Consider the following 27,678-nt stretch of genomic DNA (forward strand, 5'->3'; position numbering starts at 1 on the left):
GGAAAATGAATTACTATGTCACTGATTTATAAGTTTGATATTCACATGGATGTGGACTGTGACTTCATCTCTAATGGTGAGATTTTCAATGCCTAGCTCTGTTCAAGTGAAAAGATTAATCAGAAACATGAACTTTGCAGCAGCATCTGTAAGCACTCAGCATACCTAGACAGCCTTCGCTCACCAGATTTGCCTTCTTGAGACCTTTTTGAGACTTCCTTTTCTCCAAAATGATGGTCAAGTTTAACGAGCGCCATTTTTTCACACTGGAGAAGTTCCAGTATACGTCATAGAAGTGCAAGAACAAGGGGAGGGAACGGGACTGAAAGAGGGTGATCTCAAAATGCCTTTAACACCAAAGGTGTGCAGAGGTGCACGATGAGACAGCCTTGAAGGGAATATCTGCCGAGTCGAAATAACGTTTTCGATTTTCAGCATCAAAGTCTAGGATTTTTTTTATCCGTACCTGGTATTCTAATTACAGACATTTTTTTTTCTCAGGTTTCTGCTCAGAAATATAAACACAGATAAGTGTAACAGATTTTGAATTTGGGGGGGTTTTTTTGCACACCAAAGTTGATTACACTGTTGTTTAAAACGGTTTCATCCTAACTGAGTTTGAATTTCTGGAGGACATTTTTAAACTATCAGGTTTTCAACTAATTCACGCAGCATTCAAAAACTGTGACGGTTCATACACTATAATATATATATTTTTAAATTGCAGACATTTAAAGTCGCACATTTTATTTGCCTGTGTTGAACAATGACCAAAACCTGGGGTGATTTATACATGAATGTATTTCTCGCTTGCTGTTATCCTCCCCCAGTTGAAGAAGGACTACTTGGAGGGAGTTGGAGACACAGTGGACCTGTGTGTGATTGGGGCCTATCTGGGGAAAGGAAAAAGGACAGGCACCTATGGGGGCTTCCTGCTGGCTTGTTACGATGAAGAAAATGAAGAGTTCCAGTCCGTCTGCAAGGTGTGTGTGTGTTTTTTGTCTTATGTCTATGTAAAAAAAAACATAGGCATCCTGTAAGGAATATCTTCGCTCTATAAACATCTTTGAATGGCCTTGCATTCCTGGTGTTCCACATTAAACGTCTCCAGAGACACTATTTTAATATTTTCATCCAGAACAAGTGTGTCAACATTTCCAGGCAGCTGTTGAGTCCTTCAACTCAAAATGTTAATCAGTGTAATTAAATTTTGACCTGTGGCTTTTGATGCATGTAAACGTGTGATGTGTGGGAGGATAGTGAGAAAAGGTCTTTAATAGTGCAGCTAATTTTCTGCTTAAAGATAATTAATTTTGACATATTTTATTGTTTGTCTTCTGTGCAATGCATATTTCACATCTTTGTATTAAGGTGCTCTAGAGTGTGGAGTGTTAATTAAGTGCGAAGGTTTTTCTGTGTGTATGTGTGCTGCTTTTGCCTCTTATGTGTGTGGGAGCTGTGTTTTTGAGTCTGTTTCGTGCTTTGAACTGTCGTGCTTCCCCTCAAATCCGAGTTAGAGGAAAATCGTTGTGTCCACAAGTGTGGAGGTGTGACTGGATGCATCTTGGAATAAGGTGTAAGCATATATTGGAACATGCGTGACCACTTCAGTGTGTGTATTTGTACGTGTGTGAGATAATGACAGTGTGAACAAGTCAGAGTATCACTCCAGCACAGAGCATAAATTCAGCCTCTTCTCTGTCCTCCTAAAACCTTTCATCTCCATTTTTTTTCCGTCTCTATAACTTTTATGTCTTTATCCGGAGAAAAGGGATTTAGAGAGCAGCGAACACACACACACTCTTTCTACAACATCTACTTACACACATTCACACCTGGGAGCTCATTGGTACAACCGCAGCGTTTACGCTTTTGGCCCATGAGATGCTCCAGTGGAGCCGATGGAGGTTAAAGCGACCGTTAAAGAGCCACGTTAACTTTTCGGGCAATGCTGGTAGTTTTCTCTTTTTCAAGCTTTTTCATCTGTAAATGGAGTTCATATTTGAGGTCACTATCCTGAGTAAGTACAGCCAGGCAGATGTACAGTGGGGGAAATAATTGTTTGATCCACTGCTAAATTTGTAAGTTTGCTCACTTAAAAAGAAATGAACAGTTTGTGATGTTTGTAGTTGTTTCATTTTAATGGGGCGAGAACATCAACCAAAAATCCAGAAAAAAAACACGTAAAGGTTATAAATTGATTTGCATGTCAGTGAGTAAAATTGGTATTTTGTCCCCAAGCAAAACATGATTTAGTACTTGGTGTTTGCCAGTGAAAATCTAATTGATTCAGAGAAGGCGAGGGAGGAAGTGCTGTGGTCAGATGAAACCAAAATCAAACTCTGCCGTATTTGGAAGAAGAGAAATGCTGAGTACGGTCCTGAGTATGAAGATTGTCCTCACAGACAGGCACGGAGGTGGAAATGTTATGCTTTGGGGCTGTTTTTCTGATAAGGGTACTGGACGGAGCCATGAAAATCTTGGCTGAGAACATCTTTACTTTACCCAGAACACTTTAATGGGTTGTGTAACAATGACCGGCATATCGCTTAACATATTGCTAAGGCAGCAAAGGAAGAGGAAGCACATTAAAGTCATGGAGTGACCTCTGCAAACCTCAATCCTATAGAGAATCTGTGGACAGAGCTGAGGCTTTGATTTGCCAAGCGACAGCCAAGAAGCCTAAAACATTTATAGACTTTCTATAAAGAAGAAAGGGCCAAAATCCCTCCACAGATGTGTGTAAACCCACTGACTAACTGCAAGAAACAGCTTCCTCGCTGTGCTTTCCAACAAGGTTTTTTCCAAAAAGTACTGTTTAGTTTGGGAATCAAATGCTTATTTGAGTCAGTGATGTGCAAATCAATTTATAACTTTTATGTAATGGGTTTCATTTTCTAGATTTTTGGTTGGTGGTCTCTCTATTTATTAAAATGAAACTACCATAAAAATTAAAGACCATTCATTTCTTTGTAAATTGAACAGTTCCAAATTCGGCAGTGGGTGAAATAATTATTTCCCAAGCTGTGGATAACAAAAGATGGAGTGAAAATTGTAGAAGAAGTCTGGTTTTTAGCTCTTCATTGATTTTTCTATCTTTTCTTTTGCTCGTGTTGATTTTATTTGTAGTGCTTGAAAATGTTTGCATGTTCTCCCCGTGTTTGCGTGGGTTCTCTCCGGGTACTCCGGCTTCCTCCCACCGTCCAAAGACATGCAGCTTGTGGGGATAGGTTAATTGATTAATCCAAATTGTCACTAGGTGTGAATGTGAGTGTGAATGGTTGTCTGTCCCTGTGTGTTAGCCCTGCGACAGACTGGCGACCTGTCCAGGGTGTACCCCGCCTTTCGCCCTATGACAGCTGGGATAGGCTCCAGCGCCCCCCGCGACCCTGAAAAGGATAAGCGGAAGCGAATGGATGGATGGATGGATGGATGCTTGAAAATCCTTCATTTTTAGGAGAATTTTTCAGTACATTGTCAGTAATTCCTTGTTTTAGTTTTCCAGTTCAAAGATCCAAATGTCAAAAATGCTGAATGAGCCACAGAGGTGACAGGTTTACAACTATCCTGTCAGCTTGGCCTGCAGCGTCCAGTCTTGCTCATATGTTTTAATCCTCCCAACTCTTACTCTCACTTGTCCAGAGTTTGGCTAATTTCAGATCAGATAAAATCTCCAACTGTGTATTGCACTTGCCCCCGTTTTATTTGAGCTCATTTATGTGAAGAACAAACAATTACATCTATAGCTTCTCTTCTCAGAAGGAGAGGTACAACACACACACATCATGCCCTTGTGTGTCCTGGCTGAAGAAACCTGTATTCACACCTTTGACCTGTGATGACATGCGTTCGTATAGCCCCTCTCGTCAATCATCCCTCAGTTCAATAGCTGCTCTTCACCAAGCCAAGCTGCGGGGCGGAGGAACCTTGTGTTGGACCTCGTTCCTCTCCTTCAGGGAACAGAAGATACAAAAGTAACTGTCTGTTCCCTTTCAGCTGATTCACTCCGTACAACACATATAGTATGGGACATATATACATGCCCTGCAGAGCAGCTACTGAACTGGAGTTGGAGCACCAGCATCTTAAGGACAACATGAGCTGTAATGTACAAATGATAAAACCAAACAAAAGTGTGCGGTGATGCCCAACTAGCTGCAGCACAAATATCACCTACAGTTACAGCTTTAAAAAGAGCCTAGGAGTTTGCCCTGGTGGAATGAGCTCCTATACCCTGGGGCGAAGCGAGACCCTTGGTGCTGTATGCCGGTGAGAGAGCTTCTGTAATCCAGTGGGACAGCCTCTGTTTACACAGAGCTCTACCTCTGGCTAGATACGCAAAGCATGAGCTCGATGAATCCAGCTGTGACGCGGAGAATCTGTTGTGCTTAGACAGCAGTGTTGCAGGGCCACCGGCACCATGGTCGTGGGGCAGGGCCAGATAAGCAGCCAGGGACGGCTCCATGTATCGTCCATAGTGACCGTGATGATCACTGTTGTGCATAGAGAAACAGCGTCTCAGAGGACAGGAGCGAACAGTAGATTTCTGCTTTCCTTGCTTCTGTTTAGCATCCATACCAAAACGCAAAGCAAAGCACTGCACAGGAAGACTCTAAATTGGCGCCTTGCGGGCAAACTACACACCAACTGTGCGGTGGAAGCTAACACCAACAGGGTTAGTTAAACTAACTTAAAGCAGTCAGACAACAGAGATAACTAGGAGTAGATAGTTATCCCAACTCAGTAGAAATGTTTTTAGCGAGATGACGAGGATAAGAACTGAGGGATGACTGTGATGACATGGGGTATATGTGTAGGCGGGGCGTGATGTCCCATACAATATGTGCTGTACTGACTAAATTCTCTGACATGCAACTTGGCAGTTACACTTTGTGCTTTTCTAAAGTCATGTTGGAGCATCACCTCCTCCATGCACAGTAACTTTAAAAATATTTTTAAAAAATACACGGGGACAGTCTTCAAAAGCCAGAGCCAAAAACTGTATAACTAAGTTGCAAGCTGACTGACTGATGTTTTGGCACTTATTGGGCTACTTGTTATATATCAGGCTTGGAAACATTTTGGACTTTGTAGGCAGTGTCATTCATTTTCCATTTTTATTCATGTTGACACATAAAACATGGGAAAGAAAGATGTAAGTGTTGCTGACACTCTCACAGACGTAAAGGCTTAACAAAGCCAATGTTTTCTGGACAGATGCCTTTTTTTCATTAACAGTAAATTTTAGCAAAAGTTCTCAAAGACGAAGGGCGTCATTTAAACCATGTTTACAGAGGAGGCCCTTCAGTTGACTGAGGCAGTCAGGCATTACTTTAGGTCACCTGTGTTTACAGGGTCTTTAGAAAGTCTTAAAATGACTTTAACAAGTAATCAAAAGGCCTAAAGATTATTAAACCGTCTTAAATTTTTTAGGTCACCATGAGAATTTTCACAACTCAGTGGCACTATTCTTGCCTCAAGGACACATTAGATCACATATAGCTGCATTGTTGACTTATTTTTAGGCTCCACTTCAGAAGGAAAGTACCAAATCAATCAAATGACTCATTTAACTGTCTTTGGTGAACAAATGCATTGATATCAGCCTAACCAACGCCAAGAGAAGTGGGGGTATTGCCAGTGGTGCAGCACCTCCAATTGCAAAAGGAAAACTGGGGGTAAAATAAATTAAATTAAATAAACAAAAGTACCTTTTGTTTCCCCCTTATAAAAGCATCATGGTTAAATGACGTTACTGGACATCCCTAGAAGTGGTGCATTTTTCAAAATTAGCTATCAGCCAGTACCTCTCACTAGCTAAATGTCCTCATCGACATTTATTGCCTAAACTTCTGAGCACCAAGTCACATTTAGAGTATTATAACCTGCACCCAGATGAAGGTCAGGCTTTGGCTTATGAGCTGCCGCTGTGCAGTTTAACATTGTAATCAAGCAGTAATTTCACAGTTCTGCCTTTGTTACCAAAAGGGTACTTATAAATTTGGCTCCATATTTTGATAGGTTTTGGTCAGCAGTGCACAAATAGTTTTATTGTATGTCTTCACTGCTTCGTCTTAACAAACCTCATAGTATGACTGATGTGTGTGTCCGTCGTGTGCAGTTTACTTAGTGTTCTGTTGTGTGCAAGCCACTGTATTTTTTCTCGGCTGTTCTGAGCGGTTCAGTTCAGTTTTGGGTGCTTTGCAGGACTGATAACCTTTGTAACACACTACAGCACCCCCACCTTCAAGGCCCTTCCCACGGCTCTAAGCGAAGTGTCTGACTGTAAAACAGTCTTAACATTTTTCCTGATTTCTTTTTCCACTCATTTGCAACTTCTTTAAAGGGCATTTAGCTTTCAAAGGCTTTTTGTTGTTTAAGATGACCAACTTTAACTGTGGTTAAGCTAGACTTGTAGTCAAGACCGCCTAAACCAAGAGGGTATCGGTCTCGAGACATCCAACTCTAGGCTAAGCTGATAGTTCACTTTGAATGTCTGGGCTCAATTGAAAAGTATTATTAGATGGGTCTGAAAGTCATGTAACGTGTTGAACTTGCATTTCAGTTTGAGCAGCACTCAACTCCTGCAGTTGTTTTTGTACAATGAAAGAAAAAAAATACTTCAGATCATGTTTCCTGTCTAAACGTCTCACGTGGACAGCTATGTTCAGTAAAGTTGGAGTGTACATACTTTTTCACATGTGTACGAGATGAGTGAGCACATGGAAACACGCCGTTAATCTTTTCTGCAGTTGTCAGTGTGTGCCATGTGACTGCAGCATCCACTTCTCCTGTGTGCTGCACTCATCTTCCTTTTGCTCTCCAGTGTCAGCTAAACAACAAAGGAATAAATGTTTTGTCTTTGACATTGTACACTTCAGTAACCCTCTCTGTAGCCGAAAGCAGAATCTAAACCACATTTCCATCTCCCAAATGTAATTTCACCTGTATGTCCTGTGAAGTGTCCTTGAGTGAGCAGCAGATTTGGGAGCAGTGCTGCTGCTGTGGACACACAGTTCACACAGGCTGCTGTCACAGAGAAGAAAAGGGACACTAATGAAATGGAAGGTGACAGCTGAGAGATACATTTAGCTATTTACAGTCATTTAAATGATTAAAACAAGTGCTTGTAAAGTAATTGTGCACAATGAGAAACCAGCACTTATACACAGTTAAGACTGACTCAGTGGTAATTTGTTAATGACCAGTACTGAAATACTGTAGTATTGAGGAAAACAAGATCTAAATATCAGTCTTCTCCACTTTATGTCGACAGTTTATTAATGTAGCCTTTAATCTGCTAGGTTTTTCTAACAAATACTGGTAGTTATGTCAACACGCATCTCATTAAATGATTGTTTGTTGAGTCTGTCTCTGTGAGCCCATTAAAATACCTTAGAAGTGTATTTACAGTTTGCAGTCTTTGGCAGGAGCTTGATATTAGGCAGGCAGGAATGACTCAGAGCAGCAAGCTGAGAGGTTTTCGTCAGAATAGAAAAATAAGAAAGCGTATTGGAAAAGAAAAGTGCTGCCAAACAAATAGGACCTGAGCCACACAACCTTTTCTCCACCATGAAGAAATTGAAAACACACACCTCACAAACGCAAAATTCCCACATACGGGAGAAAGAAAATAGGAATTCAGAGCGTGCAAGAGACGAGGACATTGACGCACAGCTGTCAATGTTTAGTTTTGGATCCATTTTTATTAGTTTCAGTGTTTGTTTGTTACTAAAAGTAATATTAGGGCTAGTTGTCAGGGGCAGGATTTAGACCATGTATTAAAAATACAAACATTTTGTAAAAGCATTTGACATACAGTCGGTCTCAATGAACCGATGCCTCCTCGGGCATGTTTGGCAAGGCGAAAACTAAATAAAACCCATAGATTTCCATCTATTAACTCTGAGCTATTCAGTCCATCACAGGGCAAATGTGGATACAACCACATGTACCCACATTCTCACAGATGGTCACATAAGATATATTAACTTTCCAAGCATGGCTTTGTGGGAGGAAACCACAGGGAACCCATTCAGCCACAGTGAGCGCTCCATACTCCCCTCAATTGGATGGGGCATTCCCAAGCAGTCGTTTGAATCAGGAATTTTCTTGCTGTGACCGTGCTAAGTGCTTGTCCATGTTGCTGCTCATGTACTTCATTTCCACCTAAGTCAAGATATTTTTTTAATCTTCTTTGGTTTTTGTCATGTTTTAATTAAATATATTTTTTAAATTTGCAACATAGTGAGTCAGTGGGCTTGCAATGAAGCTCACAGTGATCTCCCTGTGTTTTGAGTTATAAAACCAAGAATTAAATCATCAAATTAAGAGTGTTTGCATAATGTAGTGGTTTAAATATTTATCTAACAAACAAATCCCTCTGTGGCTGTGACAGGAAGGGCATCCAGCATAACAATCGGGCAAATCAAACATGTGGACCTGGCTGTGGTCATCACGAAAAGGAAGCTCAGCCCAGAACTACCAAAATATAATAATTAATTTTGCTTCGTTGTTGTTGTTGTGTTAAAAAATGTGAATGTTTGTGAGCATTGCTGTTTGCTTTTGTTAACTTGCGCACAAACCCTTGTATTGATTGGATTAAGCTGCTGGGAGACTCTGATTATCCACAAAACAGACTAGTTGTACAGTAATTAGCTTACCTCTACTTCATGTGGAACAGGTGCTCTTAAAAATACATTGCAGTCGGCTTGGTAGAAGACTTGGCCAGCACAGATAACAAATGCATGAACACATGCTTGGATTAACCTCCAAATCTTCTTGAATGCTATAAAACACACAGTGAAGCCTATCATGGAGATCTGCAGAATACATGCAGATCTGTAAGCTGGGAAATCCTATATTTGCATGACACACCAGCCTGTTTTCCTCCCCCCTTATTCATTGGGTGATTCTTGTGCCTCAGCAGGCTCAGGTCTTTTGAGAGGTGACATGTTGCTTAATGTGAAGTAGGCAGACAAGATGCTCGTGGTGTAGGGAGGGATTTTCTTGCTGTTCTCTGTTTTGCAGCGTGCTGCCAAATGTCTGCTGCCTCATGTCTGCTGCCTCACACACATCTAAGACGGAGTGTGTGTGTGTGTGTGTGTGTGTGTGTGTGTGTGTGTGTGTGTGTGTGTGTGTATAGATGTGTGCGTGCCTCTTATCTCCTTTCGTCTCTTCCAGATCGGGACAGGCTTCAAGGATGAAGATCTGGAGCAGCATTACAAGTTCTTAAAGGTAAAGTGTCACAGCAAGGCTGTTGCACTTATTCTTTAAACAGCCACACTGTTGTTTCCTTACATTGATGTCTTGATTTTTTTTCTTTCTTCCTCTTTTTTAAATCGCAAATGTACAGGAGCCAAATATTTAACTGTAGACTCAACAAGATTAGCTTTGTGTGATTTCAAAACAATCTTTATTTGTCTTATACTGGGCCTTGGTACAGTCTTTTCAAATTGGCTTTTTTAGTGCTTCCTTGAAGCTAGCTTTGCTCTGATAGACTGTCCCTCGCAAACATAAGGTTTGAATGGCCGGCTTCTCCACTCAAAGCCAGAGCTGTGTGCCTGAGGAGACCATACGAAGTATATATATATCCCATCTAACAGACTTCATTCAGAGATAACAGATGACAGTACTGTGTAAAGACATCTGAAGCTTCAGCTTTAGGATTACTTGAATTCATTGTTTGATAAGTACTTACTTGATGGTAACATAAACACAGACGCAGTGAATTTTAGATCAAAACCACAATGAGGTATTTGGGGGGTTGGAGCCGTGAAATTCCACAACTATACATTCATAGATTATATTCTCTGTTCATTCAGTCTCTTCAGATATGAACCAAGATTTTAGTATCAAAATAATAGGACCAGTGTGCAGATAAACTCCTAAGTTACAACTTCATTTTGTAAACAGCACCTCGAGGATACCTTTAATTATCCAAAAGGAGAAAAGTAACAGGAATAAGCTCAGGGATTACAGATGTTTTCTACCCTCTAGGCTTATACACGTGTTACATCTTACCTAAAATAAGTTGCACGTGCCTTTCAGAGGTGTTCATTTGGTGTGTTTAGGAAATGCTGGGCTGGCACCAGGAATCACTTCTGTTTTACCAATGAAATAAAATGTGTTTAGTGAAACTGTGTTGGCGTGCTCTGAAGCTGGTTAATGAATTTCTTTTTCAATTTATATTTGAAGAGGTTTGCTCCAGAGCAGCAGAGCAGCAGAAGCATTTGAAGAAACTTGACAACTGCTCTCTGAAAATGATAGCCGTTACGAGAGTGTGAATTCATTTTTGTATTCTGCTGGCTTTATCAGCTAAATTTATTACTTCTTTTACAGGAATAAAAGAGACGGGGTTGTTAAAATACAGTCATCTATTTATAAAACAACGTAATCGTTATTTAATACAGACTGAGCAAACCTGGTGAACACCGTGGGGTTTTTTAAAACATCTCTTTTAGAGATTAAGGGGTTGAATTTGGTGTAACAAACTGCTGCACAGTGTAGAATCACTACAGTGAAGCAGTGATTTAGAAGGTGGTGTAACCTTTTTTCTTTTCTTTTTTTTCTTTGTGAGACCAATAGAGCCTGCACTGTGCTGCTTTGTAATGAAAGTGATGGATGGTGAATTAAGGAAGGCCAGTGGTGTGGCCGTGTTGCTTTAGTTGCAGCAGTGCTGCAAGCCGAAGGGACTCGAGACGGGGAGACGATTGGCTCGGTTCACAATCCCCTGGGTGGCGAGTTGCTGTGCTGTAACACCGGGAGCTGCTCCCCCCATTTTTCAGTCTAATCTTTATTCTGATGCTTGAAAATGATTAAGGGTAGTAGACGTTAGAGGCTGACTGATAGTGGAGTTTTGGGGGCCTGATGCAGAATCACGTTCGTTATAGATTTTAAGCAAAAGTACAATTTGACATTCAAATAAACTCTCCCAGAAATGATTTGGGAATGAGTTGGCACTTTTGAAGGAAAGATGCATTTTGTAACAAATGGCTAAATGAGACTCCAGAACTTTGGTGTCATTGATCTGAACAAAGCAGCTAAGCAGTGGTGACACTCACATTCAGTTGTTCGTAGCTTATTATTAACTGAAAATTACATTTAGGCTTCAAAAATCATAGAAGTGGTGTCAATTTGTGAGGAACAAACTACGTAAGTACCATGAACTTTTATTTTCTACATATTTTCTACATTAATCCAAAATGGTAGTGGGCAGTAAAGCCCAATTATATCATGAGATTTTGAAAATTTGCAAAAACCATATTTATGACAATAGAGGGGAAAGAATTTAACATTTCTTTGGTGATCTTAGCTCGCAGGCAGCAGCTTTTATGTGCAAACAAAATGAAGGGCATTTTCCATCCTCCTTTTCCATTGAGTTACTGTCATTGATGACGGACTACCTAATTTGAAGTGTAGCGTTCACAGCATTAATGTAGCAGTGAGACAGCCTTATATCCACTGACATGGCATAAGTCAACTGTAAGTACAATTGTAGTCTCGACAGGAAAAGCAACTTAACCTTGTAATTCCACAGGAGCCTGCACAATATGATCACATAATAAAGTATAAATCTAAAAATAATTTTTACCCAGGGTGTTTTAACTTGGGTTTATTTGAGCTGTTTAACCAGTTGCTTAAAGTCCTGCGTTACCGCTGTGTAACCGCATTAGTAATTTCCATCCACCATTGGCTCTTCTTGCCATATAGAGTGCAAGGAGTGAGTGCTCAAGCGATGCTCAGGTGAGTGAATGTTTACTTTTGCGTCACTGCTCTTATTTCGCTTTACCTGCCTTCGTAGCCTTGTAGTAGTCGGTGGTGTTTTTGCCTCAAGTGGTGAAACAAGTTCACTGTTCCCATTGTTAGCAGCAACATTTTTCTTGCATATTGCGTTATCATGTTATATTGGATGTCATTGAAGAAACTCCCTTTTTAAGTACTAAAATGACACTGCTCTCGCTCTCAGACATGCCTGGACTTTGTTGTCATCGTCGTGTGTTGCGTCACTTTATCATTTTATGTCATTATCATGATGTGACAGGTTTTTTTAACAAGTTAAAAGTATATTCATGGATAGTGTGATTCTGGCATAGGGTGGAGTCCTAACTCACAGGATGGCCTGCAAAAAACATTCCTGTAGCACTCTTTTTTTTTTATCATTATTAATATCACGCATTCTTTGTGTTTTTCTTGTTTAATAATACTTGGAAAATGACTTTTGATGCCTTATTGTCACCTTCTGGTGGAAGCAATGTGTTATAGATTCAGGTACAACCAAGGGACAAATACGGTTTAAAATATATAACTAAAATATAGCATTTCAAAAGTTGGAAATCATCAATTGAATTTCAGTTTCTCATTCAGTGAACTGATAAAATGTTATTATTAGTATTCTGATCACACATTTCACATTATAAGCCTGGAACAGAGTTGATACCTAAATGCAGCTTCTGCTCGTCATTGCTGATCATGTGCTTAAAATGTTTTTAAGTAGAACTTCTTTTATTTTTTTTCAACTTACCGTTTCACATCATATAAGCCAAAATGTTCCACAGCAGGCACAAACTGCACAGTTTTCCCAGCAGTAACAACTGTACTTGATTATATAATTGCCACTCCACCTTAAATAAGTCACTTTACATGCCCCGAAGATGAGTTCTTCACTTGGTCCTCGGTGGTGTAAATACATTTAAATCAACATGAATAATTGCATGTAACTGAAATAGCTCACACACCTTTTTAGGCTTGTGTGATGTGTAATTATGATGCTCTGGAAGGCGTGTAAAATTGCAATATTACAGTTTTATTAACTCCACCTAATACTTGACCCATCTAATGATTACAATAATAACTCTATCTATTATATAGCTGTATCTGTGTATCCCCAAGTATAACTGAAAGGCCACAGGTTTGAGCTCCGACAGAACTCAATATTTTATAAGACTCTACACGCCTACCAGCTCATGCATTGTAATTCACTCTGTATTGGAGTGTCACTTGAATGCCCACAGTATAAATAATGTGTGCGGGGAAACAGCACCGCTACAGCTGGAGCTTTCTTTCCCCCAGAATTATTTAACTATGACCCAGTTCTGTGGACACTGCAGCAGTCTCGTTAACATTAAACCGTTTCAGAGGCACATTCGCTGAAATGGCTGTTTCACGCCAAAACAAGATGGGTATCATTTTGTAAAAGACTGACACCTACGCTGACAGAATGATTGCTCATGTCAAAGTTAAAATGGTACTATTAAATATTGCAGAAGTTGGCTCTTTTTATTTTTCTCGGTCGCCTCGCGGGAACAGAAACAGTTTGGCGGTGAAGCCTGCGAGGTAAATATCGAGTTTAAAATAAGGAGAAAAAAAGTGCAGTATATCAGGCTGCTTCTAAATGAAATCTGTCGTGTAGGTGTGTGATAATGTGTCTTTGAAATCATGTTGCCCCCACCAAGAAATATGGGAGTGCTCAGACTGTGTCTGCCTCTTGGGATGTGGTTTTTGAGACACGGCACAATTCAGCAGGGCAACCAGAAGCGCTCCATCACTGTCTTTTTTACCAGGTTCTCTGTACATGCATTGCCTATTTTTACACTGTGCATATTTGCATGTACACTGTACGTACACTCTAGTTGTTTTCAGATGTGGGATACATAACACTGCTGGCTTCATCAGTTTGTTCAAATGATGGCAGTCTTTCATTTCGGGATGAGTCACTTTTTTCATGCTTTCCTTCAGACACCCACGGCATTGGGTGCATGCGTGGGATAAAGTACTCTGAAGGAGATTTTAACAGTATATCAGTTGACAAACAATGCATGAGGTCAAAGTTTTATTGTCATGACTGCTATATTTCAACAGCTGCTTTAATAAGAAGAGTTGCTGCTTACTATATTTAAACATGGAAAGGAGAATATCGGCACGAATAGAAACTTACCAGACTTGAATTTGCCCAAACTCCTTTTTAAGGTCAGCTATTTGGGCCATTTTAGATGCTTCCTTAAATCCCACTATGCACCTAAAACTCTAAGCAAACATTTATGTGTAAAGCCAGGACTTTTTGAATATACCTCGTATTGAACTCTATGCTGTTTTTAAACAACAGCCAGTGCCACCCAATGCTCCCTTTCTAGACAGCCCTGTGCATAAGTTCATGCAACTGCTGGACTCATATTGTCATTTAAGGTCAACTGAGCACCTGTTGGTAACAGTTGTTGCAAAATGTTGCTGAAGTACATTGACATTCCTTTGCTGGTTGCCTTATTGCTGCTAGTCTCTTCCTGTGTGGACGCTGTTCTATTGATGGATTTTGTTGCCGTCTGATGCTGCAGGGATGTAATAAACCTGAACTAACTGACCTCTAATCCAGTTAACTCGGTGTATATGCACAAACTGAGGGCATATAAATTGTCTTATGCAAACTGGCTTGGTACTGAGTGGCGTTAAAAAGTCAGATGCTAAAAGTAATCTGGTAGTGCCTGTCTGATTATGTGACTACATGCATTCAGTTTATGCTGTGCTAAAAGTAAAAATGTTATTTCATCCAACTTGGATTCCAATCACGACATTTTATGTGTGACCGAGTGCCCTGCACAAGCTGTCCATATCTGAAGAGTTTTGAGTTTGAAACGTTTATATAATTGTACTGTAAGAAGAACAAATTTGAGTTCTTTTGAAGAAGTCACCATTAATTCTGGGTACATATTTCTAACATTTATCTAACGTTTTATTCTTAAGTTGGATAATTTAGTGATTTAATCATTAATTTTTCATTTTATGTTCTCTAGGAGCACATCCTGCCCAAGCCCCGTGCTTACTACCGCGTTGACCAATCAGCCGAGCCCGACGTGTGGCTGGATGCTGTGCAGGTTTGGGAGGTGAAGTGCGCTGACCTCTCACTGTCTCCGGTCTACAAAGCTGCAATGGGAATGGTCAGTTCAGTGTCTTAATCCGCCCTCCATGTGTTTCCACTGATAAATTCTGCCTGTTATGCTCTGTTGCCTACAGTGAAAAGTCATAATTAGTGCCTCTTAATTGAGTTATTAAAAATGTTGTAAAAGCGTCCGGTTTTAATAGAACAAATACTTGTTTATTACCCGTGGTTTGGCTGCATGTTAGATGCAGAGTCCCTCAGCGCAAATAAAAAAGGTTTGCCAGAATATAGCTCCCGTTTTAACAGCAGGCAAAGTAAAACAACAGTGGGATGGATAAAACGCTACCATTAATTAAAAAAAATCTGGTGTGAAATTTGCCAGGTGTTGCGTTCGTTCTCTCTATACATCGTATTTTTTAAACAGTTGAATATCAGATGTTTGGATGAGTAACCAAAAAGAGGATTAGCAGTATCAGTTCTTTTAATACCGTGATCCCCAGGATGGTTTTGACAGGTAATTTGTAAGATTACCCTGAGGCTTCACACATAATGTGGCTACAACTTTCTGCGATAGTCAGTAGCTTGAAAAAGAGTGTATACTTTCTGAGATATTAGAGCAGTGCAATTTGATGTAACTAAAAGTGCTATGTGGATTTGCTAATGATGTTCATCCACTCTGTGTACGTGAAGCTCGAGCAGCTCATGTGAACAGCTCAGGTACTTATGAACAGAATGGTCATCATGCTTTGCTGGGACCCTCGCTAATTCATGTGCTGTTATGGTGGTCTAAGCCAGTTTCCCAACTTTTTAAAAGCCAAAGTTTCAAGGCACAGCAAAAAAATAGCCTGTACTTACTGCAAATTGTACGAAAAGCTTTAAAGATTGAATTGATAGGTCAGATTATTGTCAATGTTGTATACTTATTCGTTCCATTTGACCCCCCAAATTTACATAAAAACCCTTTCACATTTGATAAACTGTAAGTACAGGTCTGAAAATTTTTAAACACACCCTTCACATTCACTATATCTGCATTGTCAAGCAGCCTTGGTTGAAAATGTACAGTACAATTTCTAAAGCCAGTAAAATACTAAACAAGGCAAATAATTCAAAGAGGTTTTTGGAACCGGAGTAAAAAGAGTTGATGTTTCCAAACCTTGAGCTAGCAGGGCTTGAATATCTTTCAGTGCATGTTAGTCAACAAAATATCCAGTACGTGGGGTATGTTAGAAGTAGCAACAAATGATAACTCAGTATCACAGGTCGTTTGCTGGATTTAATTATAATTCTTGTGATCTGCTTTTCTTCAGGTGGATCCAGAGAAGGGCATTTCTCTGAGGTTCCCTCGCTTCCTTAGGATTAGAGACGACAAGAAGCCCGAGGACGCCACGGCCGCAGCTCAGGTACATTAGATCAGTACTGGTCCCCCCTCCATGTCAGATCTCTTATAGGACTAGAAAATATGAAGGATCATGAGGTCAAAGAAGGAAGATCGTGGCCTAGTAAAATTCAGTCATACGCTTGTTTGACCGTGTTGTATAGAAAAGCATCATCATCACTACGGTCGCTTCACAAGAGCTGTCCTGTAAAATTTCATGGGTGAATAGCACTCCAAGGACAGTCTTTTTTTTATATACAGGAATTGGTTTATGTAATGGTCTCCTGCTGCATGTCGAACAGAGCTGTATTACAGTCAGTTAAAGCAGTGTTGGTTTCGGAGAAATATATTTGTGTTTGACATAACTCGCAGAAAGTTTTGCCAGAACACAAATCAACTTTCAGCGGTTTGCTGCCTGCCTCTGAATGACCTGACTGCTGACCCATGAGCATATAAAATTCTTATCACTATGCTGACCTGAGTTACAGGACTGTATATGGACTGTATACTTTATACAGTAAATGTCATGTACATACAAATATTTTTATGTTTTGGTTTTTCTCCTAGATTGTACTATTAGTGAAATAATGGTAAATATTGATATATATTGGAATATTACCATAAAATACTGCAACTTGTACTTAACTATTTTATGTCTTGGGGCTAAAACTGCCAAATATTTCTTCTGTAATCCCTCTTATATAGTGCCAGTGTATATACAAGTAATCAGCTTAAAGCTCTAAAGTGCTTTTCTAAAAACTGTGTTTTAGACAGTTTTTTTTCTACTCTTGCATTTGTTTTCTGTTTGTTTTCCAGTAATACAAATATGGGTTTGAATGTGAATAAAACAAAGTTACTCTTAATGGAGTCAAAGTATTAAAAATATGGAGGTGGAAATGAGCTTAATAATGAACCCTTAAAATGTGAAATGCACAAAATAAAATAAAGTGTCCAATTCTTGTCAATTAACCTAAACATTAGGGTAAGATACTTACCAAAGATGTGATTTCATGCACTTTTCAGACTTTCAGCTGTTCTTCAATTACAATGTCGACGTAGAAAAGATCAAAATAGACATGAAGGTGTTTTTTGTTTAATTTACTACCTTGTCTGTTGGGCCTATGTGTCTGAAACCAGAAGTCTCCACTTCTGTGTTAACATGCACCAGAATGTCTTTATGATGTCTGAAACTCGTACTGAAGTCTCCATGTTTATTTCTTTCTGTATTCTCAAAGTTTTGTTTTCTGAAGGTTGCTTTCATGTATCATTCATAGCCTGACTTATAGAGCATCTTTTACCTGAAAACAACATTGATATTTTTTATGTCCTCCTCCTGTTGACCGTGTTTTCTGATTCACGGCATGATATAAAGAGATCCCCTACGTTCAAAACCGTTTGACTCTAACAAGTCAACAAAATGAAACGAGATTTTTAAAGTTTGATTCCCTGCTAAACATTTTACGACATGATTTCTTGCATCATGCATCGCCTTAGATGCACCAGCTCTGAAACGCACGCCGCGCCTCACCGGGAAAATCCATGCCAGGTTCATTGTAGTGTAACACCACCTGCGCCCAAACTTGTGTAGCATTTCTAAAGACTGAACTACAATAAAATGTTAATATTCACTGAGTTGAATCAATGCCCATCTGTTACTTATAGAGTGTAGATATAGGCGTTTACGGCAGGGAGTCAAGTCAGAACATCAGCCGCATTAAAATGATGCTTCTGTCAGTTTTCATCAGTTAAGATGCACACACGCTCATTAGCACAGCACATCGGTTCACGTTGCCTGACGTAGCGCACGGTTTAAATAAAACTTAACCTCATTCGAGTCGGAGGGAATTAAGAAGACATGAAGACCAGCCAGAACATGTTGGATGCAACCACTTTTGGGCTGAGAATCAAAGCTTTACCTTGATCCTGCGGAGGAGAAATAATGTGATGTTTCATTGTTTTCCATCCTCACTGTGCCACCCTGCTGTACTGGTACTGATACTGCTGATTCTGGGTGGGCCTGCTGTTCGCGCATTATTCATTGTCCCGCCTTCCTCCTCCCTCGCCCCCGAACTCCGATGAGCCCAAGTGAGCGCAGCCCCCGTCTCGCACTCAGCAGCTGGGAGTCACCAACATCAAAGCCCAGCATATGAATAATCAAACTGATATTTTTAGCTTCTCCTCTTCATGTTTCTGACCTCACTTCATGATAGTCTCTCCTTCACTCCCTCCCTCCACCCTGCTTCCCCTCTTTCTCGCAAATCGTCTCATCTCCCTTGTTCTCTCTAAACATCTCTCTCCCTCTCGATCTCTGCAGATCGCCGAGTTGTACAAGAAGCAGCAGCAGATTCAGAATCAGGGGGATAAAGCTGACCCAGAGGACTACTACTGATCGTCTGTAGTCATCAGCAGGGAATAATAAATAATTGAATTTTAAGTCTTGTAATTGTAAATAGCTTCTTTCTTTCTTTGTGTACTGTTGAATGAAAATAAAGGCACTTGCCAGTTTTAAGCGTCCTGTGTACGTTATTGATTTGTTGAGGCTGCTCCTTTTTTACTTACTTTGATTTCCTTTTGAGAGTCAAAATTGCGTTAACATCTTGCCACATGCGATGCACATAAATTCCTAAAACCTGCATCGATTCAGCAGTTACAGCATACCTGCCGGTATCAGATTCCTATCAGAAATTCACTCTGCACAGCTGCCAAGTAAACCCAGAAAAGTAAGGTTTGCATGCAAATATTTTTTTAGACTGTCCTTATTTCTCCTCAAAAAGGCAACAGCAAAGTGTGTGGTAATAATAGTACGAGCCAAAGAGATTGCCAACTGCCTAAAATGTTATTAGTAGCTGACGATGCCGGAGCTGACAGTTGCTCAAACAGCAGGACAAAAGCGAAGCACTCACAGCTTGCATTAGATGATGGAAATCCACTAACTGTCCAGCATGAATCAATCACAGATGTGTGGAAGGAGAGTCGCAGCGGTTTGAGCGCCAAGGATGGGTGATTATGACGTGGAGAAAGAGGATTGTGAGTTTTCTGCACAGTGATTCCATGTGCGAGGCAGCGAGTGCTCGCGGAGATTGAACTACTTTGGTATTTGTGAGCTGTGAGCACCTCAGAATCTATTTTAATGCTAAACAGACTGAATGAGCGGGAAATATTTTGACATTGACAGACGCTCACTGCTTGAGAGATATGTTTTGCGAGTCACACATCACGCAAGGGCAACAGAGCTGCAATAAGAACGGAGGGGGAAAACTGTTGAACTGCAAATAAGCTCTTGTATCTGCAAGCATGTTGGCAGCAGTGCTTACTGACTAAGCCACAATATTGGCTCTAGGGGTGGTAATGTCAATCCACCATAAACTCCCATTCAACAGTCATCTCAGGGCATTTTCCATTGTAAGGAAAAGGTAAAGAAAGATACTCGATGATCCCCTGTGAGCTACGACATCGTCCGCGGGCGGGGAAATATAAACTGCATATCCTGGTGCATTTTATGTGTTCGATATGACTGCTTCCTGTTAAAATGGAGTTTTTCCTTCCCACTGTCATCAAGTGCTCGTTTTGGTTTCTGATATGATTGTAGGGTCTTTACAATAACAAGCACCTTGACTGCTGTGTTATTTGACGCAATATAAATAAAACTGGATTTAATTAACAATTTCTAGTCTATGAAAATCAGAAATTCAGTCATTCAAATTATTTTAGAGTTAAGGTTTTTTCGCTGGACACTGTAAAAATGTCCAGTTCTGAAAAGTATGTTTGTTTATGTGCTGAATACTTAGAGCTTTGTTTTAACATGCAGTGCAAAAACTCAAAATCTTACCAAGTATATTTGTCTTATTTCTAGTCAAAATGATCTCATTACACTTAAAATAAGACACAATCAGCTACTGAGCAACATTTCAGTAAGGTATAGAAACATGTTTCAAGACAGTGAATCTTGAAACTAGAGAAAAATTAGAGAATTTTCACTTGTTCCATTGGCAGATTTATTTCACTTAATATAAGATATTTTACCTTGAAACAAGAAAAAAAATCTGCCAATGGAACAAGTGAAAATTCATTTTCATATTTGGTAAGATTTTGAGTTTATGCAGTGAATTACTGCATCAGTGTGACGTGGCATGTAGGTGATCAGCTTGTGGCTCTGCTCAGATGTTATTAAATCCCAGGTTGCTTTGATGGCGGCCTTCAAGTCTTCTCTGTTTATGCCTCGTTTGTTTCTCATCTTCATCTTCAGGCGACTTGGTTAGCCAATATTAACGTATTATTAATATAGAGTGCAAGCTATTGGATGGTAGTTTTGGCACTCTGGGCAGCTCCCCATAAGGCTTTTCAGCAGATGGAAGCATGAAGTGTTATAATATGTTTTGTTAGACAGTTGCGTTGACATAGCCCACCAGCACCACCACATGCCATAGTGCCCCGAATAACAACAGATTGCCGGAATTTCTCACTAGACTTCAAACACCTTGGATCCAGTGCCTCATCAGTCTTCCTCCAGACACCAGGGCCTTGTTTTCCATAACACAAAGTATATTTTTATCTGGAAAGAGGACTCTGGACCACTGAGCAACAGTCCAGTTCTTTCCCTCCTTATCCCAGATAAAACTTCTGACATTGTCTGTTGTTCAGCAGGGGCTTTAGATTAGGAAAGCGACAGTTGGAGCTCCTTTCCTGAAGACTTCTGAGGCTGGTGGCTCTTGATGCACTCACATCAGCCTGAGACCAGCTTTTGACTCCATGTTTCATGACGATCCTCTCAAGCCTGCAGTCGACCCTTTGCTGGTGCAACTTTTCTCTCACTCTTTTTCCTTCTAGTCAACTTTCCACTAATATGCTTCCATACAGCCCTCTGCCACCAGCAAGCCTTTTCACCAGTGCACTTCTGTGGCATACCCTCCTTATGACTGACAGCTCAGCATCACATGATCACAGAGTGTCTTTGTTTTCTAATTCAGATCCATCCTCACTTCTTGTTGGTTTCAAGCCCCAAGATGCAAAAGCCTCACAGTGAGACCTTACTAACCAAAAGGTGACATCGGGATGGCCAGGTTTTATATACAGTGTGATGTACAAAACCAGGCTCAGGGGAAACCGCCATCTGTCTCTGCTTGTTCGGGTGAGCAGAGAAGAAGAGGTGAACAAAGAGAAAAAGAGCATAACAACAAACAATATAATAAACAGGGAGCAGTTTCAGGGGCCATTTGCTTCAGATTACCAAAGGGGACACGAAGTTGATTATATGCAGCAGTGGTATATAAATACAGGCTCACCAGCAGCTTGAGCTTGTAGAAGCATGACTAAAGGATGGTTCAGTTCCAAGAAGGAAAGTTTGAAGGTAAATCTAAAAAGTAGAGAGGGCGCTTGTTTTCCAAACCTGGAAACCGATTCCACAGAAGATGGGCCAGGTTGCTGGAGGCTCTTCCTCTGAAGTATGCTATGGGAATAATAAGATACTGTGAGGTCTTTAAGATAAGGTGGGGCTTTGCATGTGGTCCTGAATAAAATGCCTCAACAGATTAGGATTGATTGCTATAAAATCTACTACAAGTTAAACTTTTTTGATCACACTAAGAAAAAAAAATCACAATAGCAATATTACTTCAGTATCTAAAAAGCATCAACAGCTTTTCTTGTGTATTTTTAAGCTAATTATACTCAAAGTGCAAAGTGAGATTGCCTCTAACCATCACTGTTCAGTTTTAATCTTCCTAATAAGCATGTCTTATTGGGGTGATTATTGTGTGGGAGGAAGCCAGAGAACATGCAAACTCTACACAAATGTGTCCCAGAGGATTCAAACCCAGACCCTTTGGTGTGTGAGGCAGCGCAAACCTCTGGATCACGCTGCTGCTCAGCCCCCCACAACAAAAAATCTATTGACTTTACCTGTTTTGTTGCAAATTAAAGCTCTACTGCTGTTGGATGGATTGTTGTGAAATTGGGTTCATTTTCCCTTAATGATGAAGTGTAATCACTTCATTGATAATGCTACTTTTCATCTTGTCTGAATTTGAATTTCCAATGTGTTTTATGACTGAGGGGAAAAAAGTGATTACCCTCAGCTGCACTTTTAATTAGCAAACCTTTCGGTCTGTAATGATGAACATATTAAGTATTATACCAGCCTGCTTACTGGCATGCAGATGCCATCTAGCTAAAGGCACCACTGTGCATCCTCACAGCTTCTAGCATAGACTTGGAAAATTGTGCCAGTTGTGCAGCATCTAACGCAGCATGTGGCACACTATTGTCAGTGTATTTACATGCAGAGTGGTTTATATTTCCCATAGTCGAAAGCTCTTGAGATTGCTATTTGTTATGCTTTCTCTGCATGCAGGTATGCATACTGCACGGCTGGTGGTTTGCCTATTATTTGTGCGTGTGGGCCGTGTCCTGTGTCTGCTGAGGGGGAGTTTGAGAAGGACACCATTGTGGCTGAATAATCATGGAAATACCAAATCCAGATTTGCCTGCCTGTTTTGTCTTCTGTTTATCTGCAGCACATTTTTCCTCCTATTTTATTCAGTCTTCCTTTTTCTCGTGTAAATACTGAAATGTTTTAGTCTAGTTTCTGCTTTCAATGTGTCGTCTCTCCTGCACATGAATATCATCATCACATCTCATCTTCAAGGAAAAAAACAAAAAGTAAGAACAAGGGCTTGCCGGTGTTACTGAAATCTGAATTTCAACCAGCAGTGTTCAGCTGTGCTGTTGCTTTAGAAAGGAGCTTTAAACATCCAGTTTGAGGGAAAAAGTCCCAAATGGGAATCACGCAGGCAGCAGAGCGTGGAATACTGAGAAAGAAAACATGTAATTAATTTAATCCCATATTGTGTGTGCTGTATGATATTGTCCATTGTTGTGGGTAACTGAAGGTTGACGTGGAGAGTGTCTAATTTGTGTCATTGTGTCAGTGGAGAGGAAATGATCAAATCTCCTTGGTTTGCTGTTGGGTCTAAATGCCTGCATGCTGACACTGTTCTGCATTTGTTCCCTTTTTTCTGCATGTCTGAACGAGGCTGTTTTTGTCATCTTTTCATGAACACGTGCATGTGTCCGTGTGTGTGTGTGCGCGCCTGGTTAACTGCCCGTGTATTTGTGTCACTGATGTTTACCGAGGGGGGCAGCTGGCACGCAGCGAACGCCTGCAGGGCATTGCAGCACAGCGGCCTCCATCTCTCCACTGAGGTCTCAGCCCATGTTCAAACAGCTGTGCTGTTAGTTCACATCAAGTCACCCGTTCAGACTGGACCCAGGGGGCAGTTGCTGCAGACCTACCTGCTCCCTGCCTCTGTTGAACTGTTTATCCACATGTTAAGAAGTGACTGGAGGCTCTTGGATGTGAAGCATGATTTGAAAGGAGAAAGGATCTCTAGGCTTGATGCACATGAAAGGCAAGCTGAAGATTGCTCCTGTGTGCTGAAACTGTCCCTGCTGTGTTCCTCTTTAAACTTTTAGGAAGTGTACCCTAAAGCCAGGATTATGGATTACCTCCAAGTGCACGGGGGGAAGGGGGCCTCTATAAAAAATGCCAGGTTTCACCTTTCTCTGTCCTTTTGTGTCCCTCTCTCTTTCCCCACCCCATTCTCCCACATAAGCTATCTGTCTTGTTCACAATAGCGCTTTCTCCACCCTTAGAACAATGTGTTTGTTCTCCTCCACCTCCTCGCCTTCCCTCCATCCCTTTCTATCCCTCCATCCATTTGTTTGGTGCTCTCTGTGACATCTCTGCGATGCCAGGCCACGAGGGAGAGCGGGAGGGACAGTCCCTGCCATTGTCCCCGGCCGAACCCACGGCATATCAATAGTGTTTTTCTTGAGCTTGAGCGCCCAGCGTTGGCCAGTAACCTTTCGGATTTGATGATGTCAGGCCCCCTCTGTTTTAGGCCCTTTATATGATTTCCCTCGTCCTCCAGTCTCCACTCTAACAGGGTATTAGCTCCTCAACACCAGAGACAGTGCAGAATTGTGCGTGCAGTGTGACTCATCAGCGCACTTCATCAGCTCATTTTAACTAATGCGAGTTGGGTTTAACTGTGCCAACAAATCCTTGAAATGAAACCACAAACAGTGGCGTTGGTAATTGTCTTCCAGTGTTTTTTCTTTTCTGACACGCCATGACAAATCACTGCTGTGCTTAAATTATTTAGATTTAAGCACAAAAACAGACCTAATTAGGGAAAAAGTTTAGCAGCGATATCTCTCATGGTTGAGCAGCATCCTGAAAATCAGACATTTGTTGACTGCCCCTCCACCACCACCACCCACACTCAGTTTTTCCGTGCTCAAAGTGGACAAGGGTCATAATTTCTGCTGGTGCTTGAGATCTGTGCCACTTGAATGTAAATACATTACTGACTAAGCCCCCCCAGTGGTATCCCTTGACACTAGAGCAAGCATAAGTTGAATGATGACATGTTCATAACCAGCTGCTCACTGTCAGTAAGACAGTGGACACCACTGTCCTCGAAATAAATAAGGAAAGACAAATAATAAAAGTACCTCCAAATAAGGAGTTACGTTGTCTGCAGCAGACCGTTGTCCTCTCTTTATCCCTTCTGGTTTTGCTTTTTGATAGCGTCACTGCTGGTAGCATGAGTACCAACAGCCCATTGAAGCACAGGAAGTCCAGCCCATCCAGATTTCTGCATCCATACAGTGTAGGAATGATTGGATCCCCTGCTGAATATGTAAGTTTGTTCACTTACAAAGAAATTAACAGTCTAGTTTTTATGGAAGTTAGAAACACAAGTTATAAACTGATTTTGGTGACATTAAGTGGAAGAAGTATTTGATCCCCTAAAACCCAACCAGATTTCTGTCTCTCATAGATTGCTCATATAGTACAAATATTGTAACTGATTAATTGATTGTAGATACTTCTGGTCTAAATTTGTTATGTGTATACGGCACATCTGTCCACAGAATCAGTTTCCTCCATTTCACCTTCATGGGCAAGCCCAAAGAGTTGTGAAAGGATGTCAGGGGTAAAACTGTAGGCTGGACTACAAGACCGTCAGCAAGAAGCTTGGTGAGAAGGAGACAACTACTGGTAAGATTATTTGGAAATATAAATATAAAATGACCATTAAGTATCTGAACAGTGTGAAGGAGAAACCAGGAGACTAAGGTTACATAAGGTCCAGCAGCAGGGCCAGTATCTGCTCCATCTGTGTGAGAAACAGCGAGAGAGCTTCCAGAGATGTGCAGGTTTCTGATCAAACAGCTTGAAGGCAAAAGGGGGTCTAATAAGGTGTATCTAATAAAGTGTCAGTGTGTGTGAATTTTCCTATACAAGCTTTGTAAGCACAAAATATCTGTTTTTACCCTAAAATCTAGTTTTTATTTCAGTTAACTAAAATTGCACTTAGCTTTATTTTTTTTTGTTTTTGTTAAGTTTTGATTAAGTACAATAACCTTAATAGACTTAGATTAACAACAGTGGATGCCAAGTATAACAAACGCGACTTACATTCATACCATATCGTAGTTAGTTTAGGGGCGATCGTGGCTCAAGAGTTGGGAGTTCGCCTTGTAATCGGAAGGTTGCCGGTTCGAGCCCCGGCTTGGACAGTCTCGGTCGTTGTGTCCTTGGGCAAGACACTTCACCCGTTGCCTACTGGTGGTGGTCAGAGGGCCCGGTGGCGCCAGTGTCCGGCAGCCTCGCCTCTGTCAGTGCGCCCCAGGGTGGCTGTGGCTACAATGTAGCTTACCATCACCAGTGTGTGAATGTGTGTGTGAATGGGTGGATGACAGGTTGTGTAAAGCGCTTTGGGGTCCTTAGGGACTAGAAAAGCGCTATATAAATACAGGCCATTTAGTTTAACAGCATTTTACTAACTAGGACATATAAAACATCTCCACGAACAGGAGGTCCACAAAAGCGATACCACATACCTCCTATGGAGAGGCTGTGATACATCACAGACATCTGGACTCGCAAAGCAGTGTGACTCTACTGTTTTTCAGCCACGATTTTATTAGACATATTTTCAATCTTAGTGACTTTTTTTTATTAAGCACAAACAGTGAAAAAATACCAGGCAATAAGGGAGAAAAGTTGGAATACTCTCCACAAAATTAAAAATAAAAAAAGAACCTATGCATGACTGAACTTCAAATGGCTGAGGCGTCACTGTGAAATATAACCGTTGTAATCCTTTCCTGTAAATGACACTTGTGTGTAGATATTCACATTCATCCTTTAGTCTCTCTGCTTGCTCAGACATCAAAGATTTGTTTCAGAGTTTACACGAAAAAAACAATTTTAATGAGTTATTCCCTTTCATCATGATAAACTTCCTGCTTTTCAGCTGGTTTTTATGTGTTCAGGTGTTACATCACAGTTTACAATTTTATCACATGCTGTGGCTGTCTATACTTTGGACACAGTTACATATTTGATGTTTTCCCCCCTCTGTTTTGACAGTGTAAAACAATGCTGCTTATGTCTGCGATTCTTCACATCACCTGAGTCATCAAAAGAGATTTAAAAAAACATGTATTACCTTATTTTTTTCTTTGAAATCATCTTTTTTCCCCGTGCCAAGCTAATGTTGGTACAGCACAGCAAATAAACCCCTTTTCAATGGCAACAACAGCGCTGCCAAGTAAACTGAAACAGCAGTCCATCATTACATTAAGACATGAAGGTCAGTCAGTCTGGAAAAAAAGCACCTCAGGCACCACAAGCATCACAGTGGTGCTTCCCTGAGTTCAAGTATCTTAACCTCAACTGCTAGGTGAAGTCTGTGTGAATCAGTCTGTCATACTCTAGCTGTTGCAAGGAAACCACTGCTGAAGGACATTAAGAAAAACAAGGCCAATAAACTCAACAAATACACATTAGATGAGGTGGAAATCTGGACTTTGGTTTGCTGAGCATCTGCATGTGTGCTTCACACCATGAAGGACAGAGGATGAGCTGTAATGGTGTGTGGCTTTTGGGGAGGGGGGACTTAGCAGGTGAGACTGCTGGAAATTTATTCAGCATTCAAAGCAACACTGTTTTGAGCAGCAGGGCTACAGCAACATCCTGCAGTGACACGCCATCCCATCTGGTTTGAGCTCAGTGGGACCATCAAAACACACCCCTAGGCTCTGCAAGGACTATTTGACATGGGAGCGGAGTGGTGGAGAGCTGTGTTAGACAACGTGACCTTCACAAACACCAGTTTACATCCAGTAAACAATGAAAACCAGCTAGCAAGTGCTCCAAATTTGTGCAAACCTGTTGGTCGGTCGGGTGTAGTGTGCAGTTTTTGCATCTTCTTCCAGTGCATTTGGAGGTTTTCTCAGAGTGCTTGTTGCAGACATGCATGCAGAAGGTGACTGATGACTCTAAACTGGGCATAGCTGTGGATGTGAGCATGGAAGCTTGATTTCACTAGTGATCGGTGCAAGGTGTGTCCTCCCC

At 40.9% G+C, this 27,678-nt stretch overlaps 1 protein-coding gene across 1 annotated transcript in view; it reads left to right on the forward strand.

Annotated features, from left to right (window-relative positions):
- The window catches only part of lig1 (ligase I, DNA, ATP-dependent), a 63,914-nt gene extending 45,159 nt beyond the window's left edge, over positions 1-18,755 (forward strand). The window contains exons 23-27 of the mRNA XM_004555148.5: positions 831-983; positions 9,184-9,237; positions 14,787-14,930; positions 16,183-16,275; positions 18,565-18,755. Of these exons, the coding sequence (XP_004555205.1) occupies positions 831-983; positions 9,184-9,237; positions 14,787-14,930; positions 16,183-16,275; positions 18,565-18,639 (519 nt within the window). The 3' untranslated portion in view covers positions 18,640-18,755. The remainder of the gene's footprint in view (positions 1-830; positions 984-9,183; positions 9,238-14,786; positions 14,931-16,182; positions 16,276-18,564) is intronic.
- Positions 18,756-27,678: the final 8,923 nt, after the last annotated feature.

Source organism: Maylandia zebra, linkage group LG18 (genome assembly GCF_041146795.1).
Source record: "Maylandia zebra isolate NMK-2024a linkage group LG18, Mzebra_GT3a, whole genome shotgun sequence".
Lineage (NCBI taxonomy): Eukaryota > Metazoa > Chordata > Actinopteri > Cichliformes > Cichlidae > Maylandia > Maylandia zebra.